We start from the raw sequence: 14046 nt of genomic DNA, 5'->3' as shown, positions 1-14046 counted from the left end.
CCTCTTGCCTGAAAAACCACCTCATGCGAGCGTAAAAACATTTTTGCAAAATATGGGAGTTTTTACAAAATTTACGTGTTTCCATTGGCCTTATTTTCAATTTGCGATGTCAATTTGCGCAATTTAAAGGGCACAATAATGGAAACGCAGCTAGTGCTATCATTTACACACATCATTCTTACACATTTTTACCAATACATTTTCATGACTTTTTAAAGGGCACCTATTTCAATGCTAAAAAAACGACATTATTTTGTCTATTTGGTATAATACAATGTGTTTGCGTGGTTTAACGAAATCATGAATCGGATTATTTGGTGCTCTTTAAAGGAATAGTCAACTCATTTTCAATATTAAACGATGTTATTACCTTAACTAAGAAGAGTTGATACATCCCTCTATCATCTGTGTGCGTGCACGTAAGCGCTGGAGCGCGCTGCGACGCTTCGATAGCATTTAGCTTAGCCCCATTCATTCAATGGTACCATTTAGAGATAAAGTTAGAAGTGACCAAACACATCAACGTTTTTCCTATTTAAGACGAGTAGTTATACGAGCAAGTTTGGTGGTACAAAATTAAACGTATCGCTTTTCTAAGCGGATTTAAAAGAGGAACTATATTTTATGGCGTAATAGAACTTTTGGGAGTACTTGGACTCGGCGCAGTAACACCCTCCCTCTCCCATTATGAGAGTGAGAAGGGGAGCGGACTTTTCAGGCGAGTCGAAGTACTCCCAAAAGTGCTATTACGCCATAAAATATAGTTCCTCTTTTAAATCCGCTTAGAAAAGCGCTACGTTTTATTTTGTACCACCAAACTTGCTCGTATAACTACTCGTCTTAAATAGGAAAAACGTTGATGTGTTTGGTCACTTCTAACTTTATCTCTAAATGGTAGCATTGAATGAATGGGGCTAAGCTAAATGCTATCGAAGGGTCGCAGCGCGCTCCAGCGCTTACGTGCACGCACACAGATGATAGAGGGATGTATCAACTCTTCTTAGTTAAGGTAATAACATCGTTTAATATTGAAAATGAGTAGACTATTCCTTTAATGACTTTTGAGGCACATTTCTCGCAACATCTATGTTTGTAACAATAATATGCATAGTCAGTGGTATTGTATACACTAACCTTTAGAGAATTGAGAAAATTTGAGGTAGGAGGTTGAGAGAGGTCTGACTCTCGATTTTGGCACTGCCGGAAAAAACCATTCAGATGCGGGTCCTGCAACAAGTGTCCATGGGAATGATTAGATCATAAGATAAGAACACCATAACAACAGTTATTTATCCGTGGCTCTTATCTACCTGGGTGTAAACTGTAGAAAGCACCAAAGTTGACATTTTGAAGATCGGCTTCCCGCCATCAACCCATTTTACATCTGAGCCATTCTGCACAAAAACACACAACAACAACATATATGTTTTTCTCTAACCTGATTGGTTGTATGTCTACATTTATTTATTGGGAATGTTGTACGCACTTTGTTGGATGAAGGTTCTTTAATGAGAAGATATCCACTAGGCAAAGTACACGAAACTGGAATATTGAATTCCTGAGAGGAAAGCTGTCCATCCTTCAGAAGAGGAAGCCAGGCATAACCCACTATTATAGAAAACACAAACAGTCACTGGACTGCAGAAACGTAACATGTACAAAAACTGGGTTTGATGTTGAAAACAGAATTTGTGGTTGATATACGACACCTGGAGTTTCAAGAGCCTCTTTCTTCTTTGAGCTAGTTTTGGCATTGATGTCACACGTCACATGATAGAAGGAGAAGAGGAGATGGTGTTTCTCATGAAGATGTGTGGGCAGCTCAATCTTAACCTGATCAAACATTTTACAACAAACATTCAGGAATCTACTTCAATCTGACCTAAACAGTGTTGACTTTAAAAGTTTCAAACCGACCTCGTCATAAAAATCTGGGTTCTGCGAATGATGCAGAACCGTCGACCAGGCAGTCGTGGTAAAAACTGGGCCTCCTGGTTTTCCATAGATGCGCTGTGGAAATAAAATGAGCATTGTTTGAACGATATTGAAACAATAATATTCACATTTAAATATTGTATGTAGTTAGAGAGATGTAACCTTTAGTGGCTTGGTATTTTCTTCATCAGAGCTGCGAAACTCCACATGAACGGCAATGTTTCGCGCCTGTCAAATAAAACAAGAATGAACATTGCATGACCAATCACTGCATGATAAAATATTAAACTATTCTGCCCTACAAAGACTAAATGCAGTAACTACGCAAACACTGAAACTGAGAAAAATGCCCTTCACCAGCCAGTCAAACATTTTGGCACACACGTTTCTCTGAAATGGCTTGATACACCCTCAATAAAGGGTACACTGCCGTCTTACCTTTGCAAAGCTCTTCTGGCTGTCATACTTTAGGTGTTTAGGGTAGACATAGATGTGATTCTTGTAGACAGTGTAAGGATGGGCAAACTTTGGAGAGTTCTGCTGAAACTCCTCTACCTCCACCGTAGCCGCATGCAGATTGCCGTCCTCAAACGGCCTCAGAGGAACATATGATGATGTCACACAATCTGAGGTGAAAACGCATTAGGGTGAATATATGCAAATTGATAAGTTTTAAGTTCAGCATAAAACTACATAGAATGCTACAGAACATACTGGGACACTCCATGGGAACACAGTCCACATTTATTTCAAGGCTTCCTGGGATGGTCTGGAGTTTACTGGTCTTTTCAGCCCTATAAAAGCAAAAAAAAAAAACTTGACTTCACTGACTTTGATGGGACCTCATTGTAAGGAATGTGTTTGCAGTGTTTCCCATACATTGATTTATTTGTGGTGGCCCACCACAGAATCAACACTGGCCCCCACAAATAGAATTTTCATGATTCCCATTTACATTTTTATTTCATTATTTAAAACAGCTAAATTTGGCTTAAAATATAATTTCATATATAATACAGATACAGATCAAAGAGTAGAAGTGAAACATATTTCAGGTGCCAACACTAGATCAAACGCAAACACGACATGATGACGTCACATATATGCTAATTCGCGGGTGACGTCATCACCACAACAGTCTCTCAAAATCCTGTGGGAAACACTGAAAGGTGTTGTACCTCTTGTACTCTGTGATGAGTTTGATGAGGTCTTCTGTGGAGATCTTATTGCTGTCCTGTTTGAAGAGAGGGGAAAAGCGAGATTCCCTGTCCACCATACCCTGATTATCCTTAAACACTGACCTGGAAAATACAGAAGAATATGGAAGTTAAGAAATTAAAGTGCAACTACTATAAAACAGTCGTAAAAGAGGTTTTAGCAGTTTTATTTGTACTTGCTTGAAGTATAATGGGTAGAGAAAGTAGCTCCCATTAGGTTTCACTCACCTTACAGACCAGGCGAAAGGCATTCGGTACTTTCCAAGTTTGCTACAGAACTGCTTGTTGGACTTCAACAGCTTTTGAACAGTCTAGTTAAAAGAAAAGAAAATGCTGTAAACAAGGATATAAGGGGAATTTTTATGTTTATAGAATAACAAAAATAAATATAGCTTTTTATTTCAGTCATCCTATTGTCTATAAAGCACAGATCTAAAGAAGCTAGTTTTATGTTAAATGCTATTCCACAACAAAAGAGGCAGAAAGCAGAATAAAGGTTATTTGGGGATTTATATAGACTTCACCCAGCTCCAAAGAACCCTGAATGTTTGGCACAAAACTTCCTTTATGCATGTATTTATTTTGATATATTTTGTTATTGGCATTTCCACTTCATTGCTCGGATACATTGCTTGGGGCACTGCGTTAACTTTAAAGTCCCTGAACAAGAAGTCTTGATCAACTTCTGAATTGTGACGCATTTCCAGGTGAAACGGAATATCACACGACGAAAAATAACAGGCGTGCCTTGTGTTTGCCAATGTGAATTGATTGGATATAGAAAAGTAGGCATTTTACTTAGAAATGGAACTCGCAGCAGACAAACAGCTTGGGGGCGGGGTTAATGGATGCTCCGCCCAAGCAATCAAACTGACATAATCAAAAAAAGGATCTCACAAGAGGGCGGAACTACATTTTCAGTTTTTAAATAAAGTTTATGATGGCACATGATTAAAAAAGGCCCACATGAACACGAACACTGCAATATTCCAATAAAAAATAAGAATGGTCAGTTTTGATTTCAAAAGGACTTTAAACACCGTATTTAATACAAATCTGACATGTTTGCCTTAAATATGAATTATTTGAGTGTTTTTATTTAAAATCTTATAAACACATATAAAGCAAACACTATGTTAAGCTTGCCAGTGTTTACACAGCCCATGATAAAATTAATAAAAAAACAGAATTTCTTGCTTTTAGGCTGGATTTACACTGCAAATCTTGGTGCCCAATTCCGATTTTTTGCCTGTATAGATTTTTTTATGTAAAAGTGACTCGTATCAGATATCTGCATTTACACGAAACACTTACTGACCCACAATAGCTTAAACCACAGAGTGGTAGTAAAACGTTGTGATAAGCAATGGACAGACAAAATGATTATACAAGATTAAAGAGCTTTATTTCTCCAATAAGACATTACTAAGTGGAGCCATCGTCCTCCATTGCAATGTTAAGAAGAGTCATGTGATCGCGGGTGGTGTCCGCCTAAGTTGACGTCATTTGCCAGCGTTGTATTTTCAATGACGCACAACACGTCTTGACATGGGAATATCCGACCTGTCTGCTTACATTGCGGACGCGAATACATGTATCCGATTAATATCCGATTTATTAACATATATAAATAAGGCCTGAAACGGATCGGAATCTATGCGCTTTTTCCTGCTTACACATTCGTGGGCCAAATCCGATCTGTGCCACATAGGAAAAAGGAAAATCGGAATTGAGTCACTTAAAACATGCAATGTAAATGCGACCTTAGATCATTAAACTACGATTTTTTTCTGTAATGTACACTGTAAAAAAAATCCGTAGAAATTGCAGCTGGGTTGCCGGTAACTTACCGTAGATTTAAATTTATATTATTTACTGGCAACATTTTGTTCAAAGTTAAATGAACATTCAACATTTACAAGTCTTTGTCTTTACAGAATAAAACTAAAATAACAGCATCAAGCAAAACATTTTGGGAAACAAAATCTGGAGCAAAAAACAGAAAAAGGTTGGTGATGATTTCTGGTTCCCAGAATGCTTTGCACGAGGCTGCTACTGTATAGTTTCACTCTGTAAAGACAAAGACCTGTCAATATTCAAAATTCATTTAACTTTGAACAAACTCCCGCCAGCAAACAACACAAATGCAAATCCACGGTAAATTACCGGCAACCCAGCTGCAATAACATTGTAATTTCTACGGAATTTTTTTACAGTGTACGCCACTTAAGCAGCTCCTGAAATAAATTTGCACTGTAAAAAGATTCTGTAGAAATGACAGTATCACTGGCTGCCAGTAACTTACTGTAAATTAAAATGTATGTTATTTACTGGCAACATTTTGTACAAAGTTAAATGAACATTAAACATTAACAAGTCTTTGTCTTAACAGAATAAAACTAAATAAACAGCCTCATGCAAAGCATTCTGTTAAGACAAAGACTTGTAAATGTTTAATGTTCATTTAACTTTGAACTGTTGCAGGTAATTCACATAAATTTAAATCTACAGTAAGTTACAGGAAAACAGCTATAGACAGTAAAACTGTAATTTCTACGAAATCTTTTTACAGTGTGAACAGCTTCTTGTGTCCAGGTAAACAGTTAATGTTGCTCAAGTGTCCGTACAGAGTTTCTGAGTCAAAACAGCCATCTTTGGACCACCATCAGGACAGACATAAAGATAATTTTTGATATTTAATTACTATTTGGAGCATTGGGATCACTAGACGAGGGCTTAATGTACTTATTTTTATGAAAACCTCAAAATCGACCAAAATCTACATTTCCCTTTTGCTGTAGCTCAAAATAACACGGTGGGCTTTCCGACTCATTTAGACAGCACGGGTCACAAATCTTTTCTTCTAAAAGTGTTAGATATACAGCCTGGCTTGCTCTTTACTGTGTTTCATAAAACAATTTAAGAAATAAATTAAGAAACATGAAATGAATAAAAGTTTCTGACTTATTGAACATCTATTTGATCTCCAACAAGATCCCCAAAGATACCTTGCTAGAATCTGTGTTTTTAATGTAAGGTTCTGCGCCACCGGTGATATTTCCCATCAAAACTTTCTCCACACGTGCCACCATCACAATGTCTGTGTGCGGGTTTGTAATGGAAAAAATAGCCTGGAAATGGAAAAAGAAAATTCAGCATCGTAAACCACATCAACCATGTAAATTACAATTACATACAATAGAAAAATGTTATTATTATAATTATAGCCTAGTATTTAAATAGGTATGTGTGGTATAATTTTTTGCACCTTTCGAAATTTCAGTACGAAAGTTTTTGTTAAAATCATGATTTGATCGTGAAAATGTCCATACATACATGTTACGCACAAATTCGTATGTACGCATACAGTACAGACCCATTTTTTTATTGTTCATGAAAGCAGATTGAGATTACTTGCTACAATATGTGGCATGGTGCATTATCATACTGTTCGTAGCTATTAAAAGATAAATTAGGTAGATTGTAGCCATAAAGTGGTCAGCAACAACACTTAAAACAGGCTTAAAGTGTACCAAAACCTTCCCCACACCATTAACCCACTGCATCCAGCATGGACTGTTTGGGTGTTGACCCAACATCTGTGTGTCTCATAAAAATACAGTATGGATTCATTAGACAAGGTTTGTTTGTTTATCTGGTCTTTAAACTGTCCAGTTTTGGTAAGCCTGTGCCCCTCAGCTGTTCCTATTAAAAAGGTTTGAGTGTACTGTATTAACTATATATTGTTTCTGGTCTCTTGCATCACTACCTGTTTAGGAAAACACAGCCAGTTCTCCAGGTCCGGGCTCAGATGGCAGTCTTCAGTTTTCTTCTCCGCAGGTCCATTCTCCTGCACAGCATCATTACCTCCAACCACCCCCTGACCGCCTGAATTACCACAGTTGTTGAGCATCTTTCGCACAACCTCGTGGTTTAGGTCCACGTGGAAGTCAGCGGAAATCTTCCTTCCCTCACGAATGTCCAGGAGAGCGAGCGTTACAAAAAAAGGTTCAATCTGAGGAGAGACAGTGGCACTGATATGTACACATTTACAAAATCATACACAGTGCATTATATCCAGCAAGCAATAACCATCATTTCACAGTCTAATTTAATTATAGACCCGATATAGTGTTATCGGGAGTATGAGTAACACACTTCTAAAACCGTCATTTTTGCCACTTTTGAAATGTGTGATATTCCATCATGTATGAAAGGTCAAAAGTGTTCAAATGCTGTTTGGTTTCATTCATTAATTTAATACATTTATTTTGGGGGTTTTGGGTCAGACATCTTTTCAATTTTCACTGACAGCCCAAATCTTTTAAATGCAAAATTGCTAGCTGGATAATGACAAGATCTGGCATTTATTATGAAGAAAGACAGCACAAGTAGACCTTTAAACCAATGGATTTCTCAAGAAGAATATTTTGATTCAATATGAATAATTATTGTAGAAATGACTGAGAGCTGAGAATTTGTATGACACTAGGTTTGATATCTAATGCATGCTTCACAACTTTTTGTGGCAACTAACTACATATATAACTCAAATTATCGCACTGCATTCATTTTCCTTTTTATTCATTGATTCTAAAGCCTTTTTATGATTCTCGCTTCGGTGCGAGAGGTTCCGGGTTCAAATCCCGGACGAGCCCCCAAATTTGTCGTATAGTGTGTCGTATAGATGACATTAATAAGATCATACATTAGTGAGCGGCTCATTGTCGACCTCGTTCACACAGCCCTGCAGTGTGAGGTTGAGCGAGCGACAGGATATCATCAGTCTCCTGCCAAGTTTCTCCTCAAACGGCCGGACGGAAACAGACACCCCACAATCCAGCCTTGGGCTTCTCAAAACCTTCAACAAAAAGTAAACATTCATTAGCTATAATGAAACTGTCTTCCCACAAACACCAATCAAAATCATGAAACATTGTAAGAAAAAGACAAAGATGTAGGATAAGACATGGGAAAGTTTTACAGCAGCTATAAATGTCACATAGAGGGTAGTGTGAAGATAAACCAACTACAAAAACCTGTGACATCCTATAATAACTATGGGGATTATTTTAGCTAAAGCTAAGGTGCATATAGTGAGGTGACACAGTTTAATCTTATGGTTTCATCATTTCCGTTTAAAAGTTTTATGACTGTCAGATAAGTTGTAGGAAATTAATTCTCTTCTGCAAGTTGGCATTTAATTGATCAAACATACAGCAAACATTTTAATATAATAAAATAATTCATTTCTTAAATGTTCCCACAAAACTCTTGAAAGAGGTTTTCCCTGCAGTGTCAGAACCAGTGCTCAATATAATTAACTCTTCACTAGAACTAGAATAGCCTTAAAACTGGCAGTAATTAGGGCCCTCATTAAAAAGCCAAATCTGGAACAGGGAGCGCTAATTAATTGTAGACCAATTTTAAATCTCCCCTTTCTTTCTAAAATACTGAAAAAAATAGTGTATAGCCAACTGCGCACATTTTTAGAGCAAAATAGTACATATGAGGCCCCACCATAGCACAAAAACAGTGATGACCTCCTTTTAGCATCTGATCGCTGTAAAATCTCACTCCTCATATATATTACTGGAGCTTACTGACACAATAAATCATAAAATTGAACTAGATAGACTGGAAACTTATGTCGGCATTAGTGGTCAGGTGTTAGCCTGGTTTAGGTCCTATCTAACCTACTGCTATCACTTTATGAGGAAAAGTCATGTTACTCTCAGGTTAAATATGGCGTGCCACAGGGATCAGTTCTAGGCCCTATCCTCTTCTCATTATACATGCTCTAGGAAACATTATTAGGAAACTTATGCTTACGATACCCAGCTTTACATTTCCTCATAATCTGGAAAAAACCATCAGTTTATTTGTTTTTTAACAGACTGTGTCAAAGATATCATAAAGTGGATGGCAAATTTGTTTCTCCTCAACTCCAATAAAAGGTACTGATTATTGAACCAAATAGCTCAAAACAAAATATGTCAGTACACAACCTCTCTATAGATGGTTGCGCTATAGTTTCTTCTTTTCACAGTCAAGAACCTGTGATGCTGGATAGCAATCTATCTTTCGATAGCCACATTTCCATTGTTTGTCGCACAGCCTTCTTCCATCTAAGAAATATTTCTAAAATGAGCCACGTGGTGTCTGCTCCAGATGGCAAGAAGCTTATCCACGCATTTATGACCTCAAGAATTAAATGGATAGTTCACTTTTAAATTTTTCCTACTATGAAAGTCAATGGTCACTATCTGCTGTGTGTTTACCATCATTTCTTTAACTATTGCAACTCATCCTGGGGATGTTATGCAAACCAAGTAAATAAGCTGCAGCTGATTCAAATCGCAGCTGCTAGAGCACTTACGAGATCAAAGAAGTATGATCAAATAAGCCCAATTCTAGCAACACTACACTGGCTACTTGTCAAGTATTTAACTAGAACAGACAGACCAGATACATAAAAGCACATGTGCCTGAGCCCAGAATGGTACTAAGCTGCAGTAAAGTACATACTAAACATCTCTAAACATCTGAAGTGTTGAGGAGAAGTCTCTTCTGATAACTTTATAAGCACATTTTCATAACATATGACATTGCTGCAAGCGCTAACAGAAAGTTTAAAGAACACCAGAGAAACATACCATACACACCTAAAAATAAAGGTGCTTCATGAAACCGTAGAAGAAACATTTTGGGCTAAATGATCACAGAAAGGTTCTTCAGATTATACTACGGGGCTGTTGAATGCTGTATTCTGATTGGTTGAGAAATGTTCCACGGGTGTTGATTATTTTCCAATAAACGCACACCTAACCTTTAAAATGTCTTAAAAAAAGGCACCAGAGCAATATTTGTGGTAACCGTGGTATAAGAGGAATAATTGACTCCGGCCCTTTGAATTATTTGAAAATAATGCACACCCGCGGTGTAACGGCACTCCGCTTTGTCATGCCGCATAACCACCTTGGGCGTGCATTATTTTCGTATAATTCAACGACCCATTGTCAATTATTCCTTATGTAAATCTTCCAAGGAATCGCTGTGAAGAACCTTTGAAGCACCTTTATTTAAGAGTGTACCATCTTAAAACTTTTCAACTTCAATATGTGTGTGATGTTAATTTTGTCATACAGGACTGTCGGGGTCCAGGGAGAACAGGTTTAGTCTTTCCTCTCTTCTGGCAGCTCTGGCCCCTTCTTCAGACTCAGAAATATACTATAACACATAACATCAAAATTAATAAATGATCTAATGCTAATGTAATTATAACATATTTATAAAAGATTTATGTCTGGATCATTGTGTTTTAAATGATCTAAATATTGAGCAGATAGATTTACTTTAGGGCTTTTCACATTTGAAATAGTTAACTCCGGGTTTTTCTAAACCCCTGGTTAACGAATTCCTGTTATCTGTATCAAACTGTTCATACTTAACCAGGGCTTAAGAGATAACCCCAGGTATTCATAATTCAAAAGTGAATTCAAAGTTTTCATTTGCATATTTGCGGTGTCAACAGTCATGATTGGATAAAAAGATCAAATTCAAAATGACTGAATTAAAATAGCGCACTGTCACTTTAAATAACCGCATGTCTCGCGCTTCCGCATCAGTGACAGAACAGGTAGCAAAGTAAATCTCTCCTGGGATGTATTTTTACTTCAATTCAGGTGTTTTCAGTACACAGATTGTGATATGAGGTATAGACGGTTTCAGCAGTAACAACATAAACAAGCGACTCTCGTGGCCCACACGTAACTTCCCTTAAACTCCGCTAAGAATAAATAACAACAAGTACTTTAAACGTAGTTTATTTATATAACAAGCAAAATAAACAACACGTAGATTACATAGGAAACCAAAACATTTGTTATTTTCGACGAGGTTTGTTTAAGAGTTCAGTTTAGCAACTAGTCAGACCATTAAAAAAAACGAAACCGGATGTAAAGTTCTGACCAGACGCGTATCGCGTCACTGCACGTGCGTCCGATGAAATCGTCTATATGCTCTTCAGTTTCTCATTGGCTGTCTGTTGATAAGCACCGAGTCATAACATTATAACCACGGTTCGTTTCATGTGTTTTGCACCACAATGTGGGGTTAACCCCACAAAAGCAACCCTAGGGTAATTTCAGGGATAACCCTGTTTCTAAATTACAAGTGTGAAGCGTTCCTTAACCTACGGTTAAAAGCAGGGTTTAAAACGGAGATTACCCAGGGGGTTAGGTGCAGTGTGAAAAGCCCTTTTGTAAGTGTATACGAGAAGATGTGTTTAGTTGGTGTTACCTTTGCCAGATCAGGGTGGATTCCTTTTTCAGCTGGTTCCTCATTTTCAGGGACAGGAACAACATTCAAAGACATTTCAATGATATCTGAAAAAATTGAAGCATTTGACAAAACAAAAATGTGTATAAAACGAAGCAGCCTAATTATAAGATCTATCTAGATTGGTAAAACACGTATTTACATACTTGCTATTTAAGAAGACTTTTGTCTACAAACAAACCAAAAAGGCTTAGGAAGAAACTAAAGTTTTTAGAAATGTTTTAAAAATAGATGTTTTACCATTCCACAAAAGTATGTTTGAATATACTGTAAAAATTTTATTCATTTTTAAACTTTAAGGGGTGTTTCCCAGACTGGGCTTAAACCTAGTCCCAGACTAAAATGCATGCCTGAGCTGTCTTCACTAAAACAGCTTGCTCTGACATATCCTAAAATAAATCAGTGCCACTGTTTCTTCTCAACATGCACATCAGTAGTGTTTTTGTAAGGTATTTTTGTTAATGTACTAATATAACTACGGCCTTTTCCTAGCTTAACCTAAACTCTGTACGGGAAACTGGCACTATATGATTAAAGTTAACTAAGGCAACAGGTAGTATACCTGACGTTAAAGTTAACTATAAAACAAAGTTTAACTCTGTCCCTGCCATTGACGAGTTATCTCGTCAATTAAGAGAAAACATTTGCATGAAAAAATCGTGTACCTGATGAGGTTTTATGTTAATCTGTAATACCGTGATTAGCCAATTTTTAAAAAAACTGAAGCAAAAAAATATTTACAAATTTTAAACTCTATGTATGTTTTGATAATCGTTCTGAATCTGATCTGTAAGAAAATTCCTTTCTTTCAGAAAATGCATTTATTTCAGCTTTTTGCTAAACATTTGAATTTTTTTAAGAAAAATACCCATATTTAAGAAAAATATAGATAGGATGAAACGTTTTTTTTTTCCCCCGTTTTGTTTGTTTGATTGTTTATTGTTTGTTTGAAAGCACAGGCTCTGTTCTTTCATTTGATATATTTGTATGTTTATATATTTTTTTTAAAGAAGAACATTTTCCTGGAAGGCATTTTGTGAAAATGTTTGAGTTAAATCAAGGATTGTTTAGTGGTTCAGGCTAAAAATATATTACTTTTGACGTACATTATCTTTCTGAAACACTGTAAAGCATGGTTGGATAGTTTATTATAATGTCAAAACATTCATCACTCACCTTGCTTACTCTCACTCAGGTCCAAACTTTTTCGGTCCAGAACCGAGCCATCTGAAGGACTAATCTGTAGGATCCGTATGAGCGTGTTCATCCAGTCATCCATGTCTACCTCATTCTCGGCAGCCAGGACAAAATACGTCACCTCATTCATTTTCAGTTCGAAGGCGTGTTTCCTCAACCGACTGTTCTATATAAACCCAAAATACAACACAAAATCTTATGTGTATGCAATACAAAATGTAATGTTTAATAATCTGCTTTCTGAACTTTTTTATGTACCAACCTGAACCACCCCTGTGCACGAGTCGAGAAAAATGCAGCCTTTTGGTTCTTTAGAGATTTTCTCATCTTTGTAGAAGTTCATGATATAAGAGTTGTCAGTCAACTGGGTTAATTGAAAATATCTCCTTTTGAAAGACTGTCAAAGTAAAAGCAACAAACCCCCATCACTACCCCGATGCAAAGTGGACAAACATTATCCCACTTATTACACAGCTACACGAAAAACGAGTTAATAATCAGAGATAATGTAGGCATATGAAAAGACACAAATTATATATAAAACATATAAGTTAGTTTGTTCTTAAAGGATAAACTGACCTCTGTCAGTCTAAATGTGTAAGATGAATTTTAAAGGACACATAATATGCAAAATCCACTTTTACAAGGTGTTTGGACATAAGTGTTTGTTGGCAGTGTGTGATCACAACAACCCTACAATGAAAGAAAATTTCATTCATAATCCCCAATAAACCAAAGCAGTCTCATTATGAGGTCACATTAATAAAGCCCTGCCCACAACCACTGACTTCCTGGTTAATTTCACTCAAAAGCTTTTCTAAATGTATTTGTTAGCACATTGTAGTGCTAATGTGGCTAAAGATACTATTGTCTCAGATTGTGTTCACAGGAATCGGATCTGTTTTAACTGAAAGTGCTCACTGTCTGTTTGTAAGGAAGTGAGGAGCTGTAGCTCATTTGCATTTTAGCTCCCACCCATTTAGGGGCATTTTGTACATGCTATTATAAATGATCTGTGGGGTATTTTGAGCTGAAACTTCACAGACACATTCTGGCCACACCTGAGACTTATATTACATCTTGTAAAAATGGGCATAATATTAACCCTTTAAACAATGGCCTAAATGGCAACTGATTTATGTGGAAATGGTGTCTCCAATATGGTTCTTACCCGAACAGTAATACTGTTGTTGACGGTGCTATTAAAGTTTCCTTTATACAGCCAGCCAGACTTAAATACACCGATTCCCCCTCCAGTCCCACTCCCTCCTCCACCTTTGGATGATGACAAAGACGTTGTGTCCTACAACACAGAAGCGCTTAGGGTTATAAAGTGTTGTGTTTTGGGCACATATTA

General features: G+C 36.9%; 1 protein-coding gene across 7 annotated transcripts in view; it reads right to left on the bottom strand.

The window, feature by feature from the left end:
- Positions 1-14046, bottom strand: part of dock10 (dedicator of cytokinesis 10) — a 130743-nt gene that overhangs the window by 38859 nt on the left and 77838 nt on the right. For all 7 annotated transcript variants that reach the window (XM_055195703.2, XM_055195702.2, XM_055195705.2 and 4 more), the window contains exons 6-23: positions 13861-13992; positions 12952-13086; positions 12669-12855; positions 11454-11539; positions 10299-10382; positions 7861-8013; positions 6922-7167; positions 6161-6283; positions 3381-3463; positions 3114-3236; positions 2650-2729; positions 2374-2561; positions 2098-2163; positions 1918-2010; positions 1710-1833; positions 1487-1608; positions 1311-1394; positions 1135-1227 (exon numbers count right to left, since the gene is read on the bottom strand). In XM_055195703.2, the coding sequence (XP_055051678.2) occupies positions 1135-1227; positions 1311-1394; positions 1487-1608; positions 1710-1833; positions 1918-2010; positions 2098-2163; positions 2374-2561; positions 2650-2729; positions 3114-3236; positions 3381-3463; positions 6161-6283; positions 6922-7167; positions 7861-8013; positions 10299-10382; positions 11454-11539; positions 12669-12855; positions 12952-13086; positions 13861-13992 (2202 nt within the window). The remainder of the gene's footprint in view (positions 1-1134; positions 1228-1310; positions 1395-1486; positions 1609-1709; positions 1834-1917; positions 2011-2097; positions 2164-2373; positions 2562-2649; positions 2730-3113; positions 3237-3380; positions 3464-6160; positions 6284-6921; positions 7168-7860; positions 8014-10298; positions 10383-11453; positions 11540-12668; positions 12856-12951; positions 13087-13860; positions 13993-14046) is intronic.

This window comes from Misgurnus anguillicaudatus, chromosome 24 (assembly GCF_027580225.2).
Source record: "Misgurnus anguillicaudatus chromosome 24, ASM2758022v2, whole genome shotgun sequence".
Lineage (NCBI taxonomy): Eukaryota > Metazoa > Chordata > Actinopteri > Cypriniformes > Cobitidae > Misgurnus > Misgurnus anguillicaudatus.
Note: the sequence above shows the minus strand (reverse complement) of the source record. Positions and strands in the feature narration are given on the sequence as shown.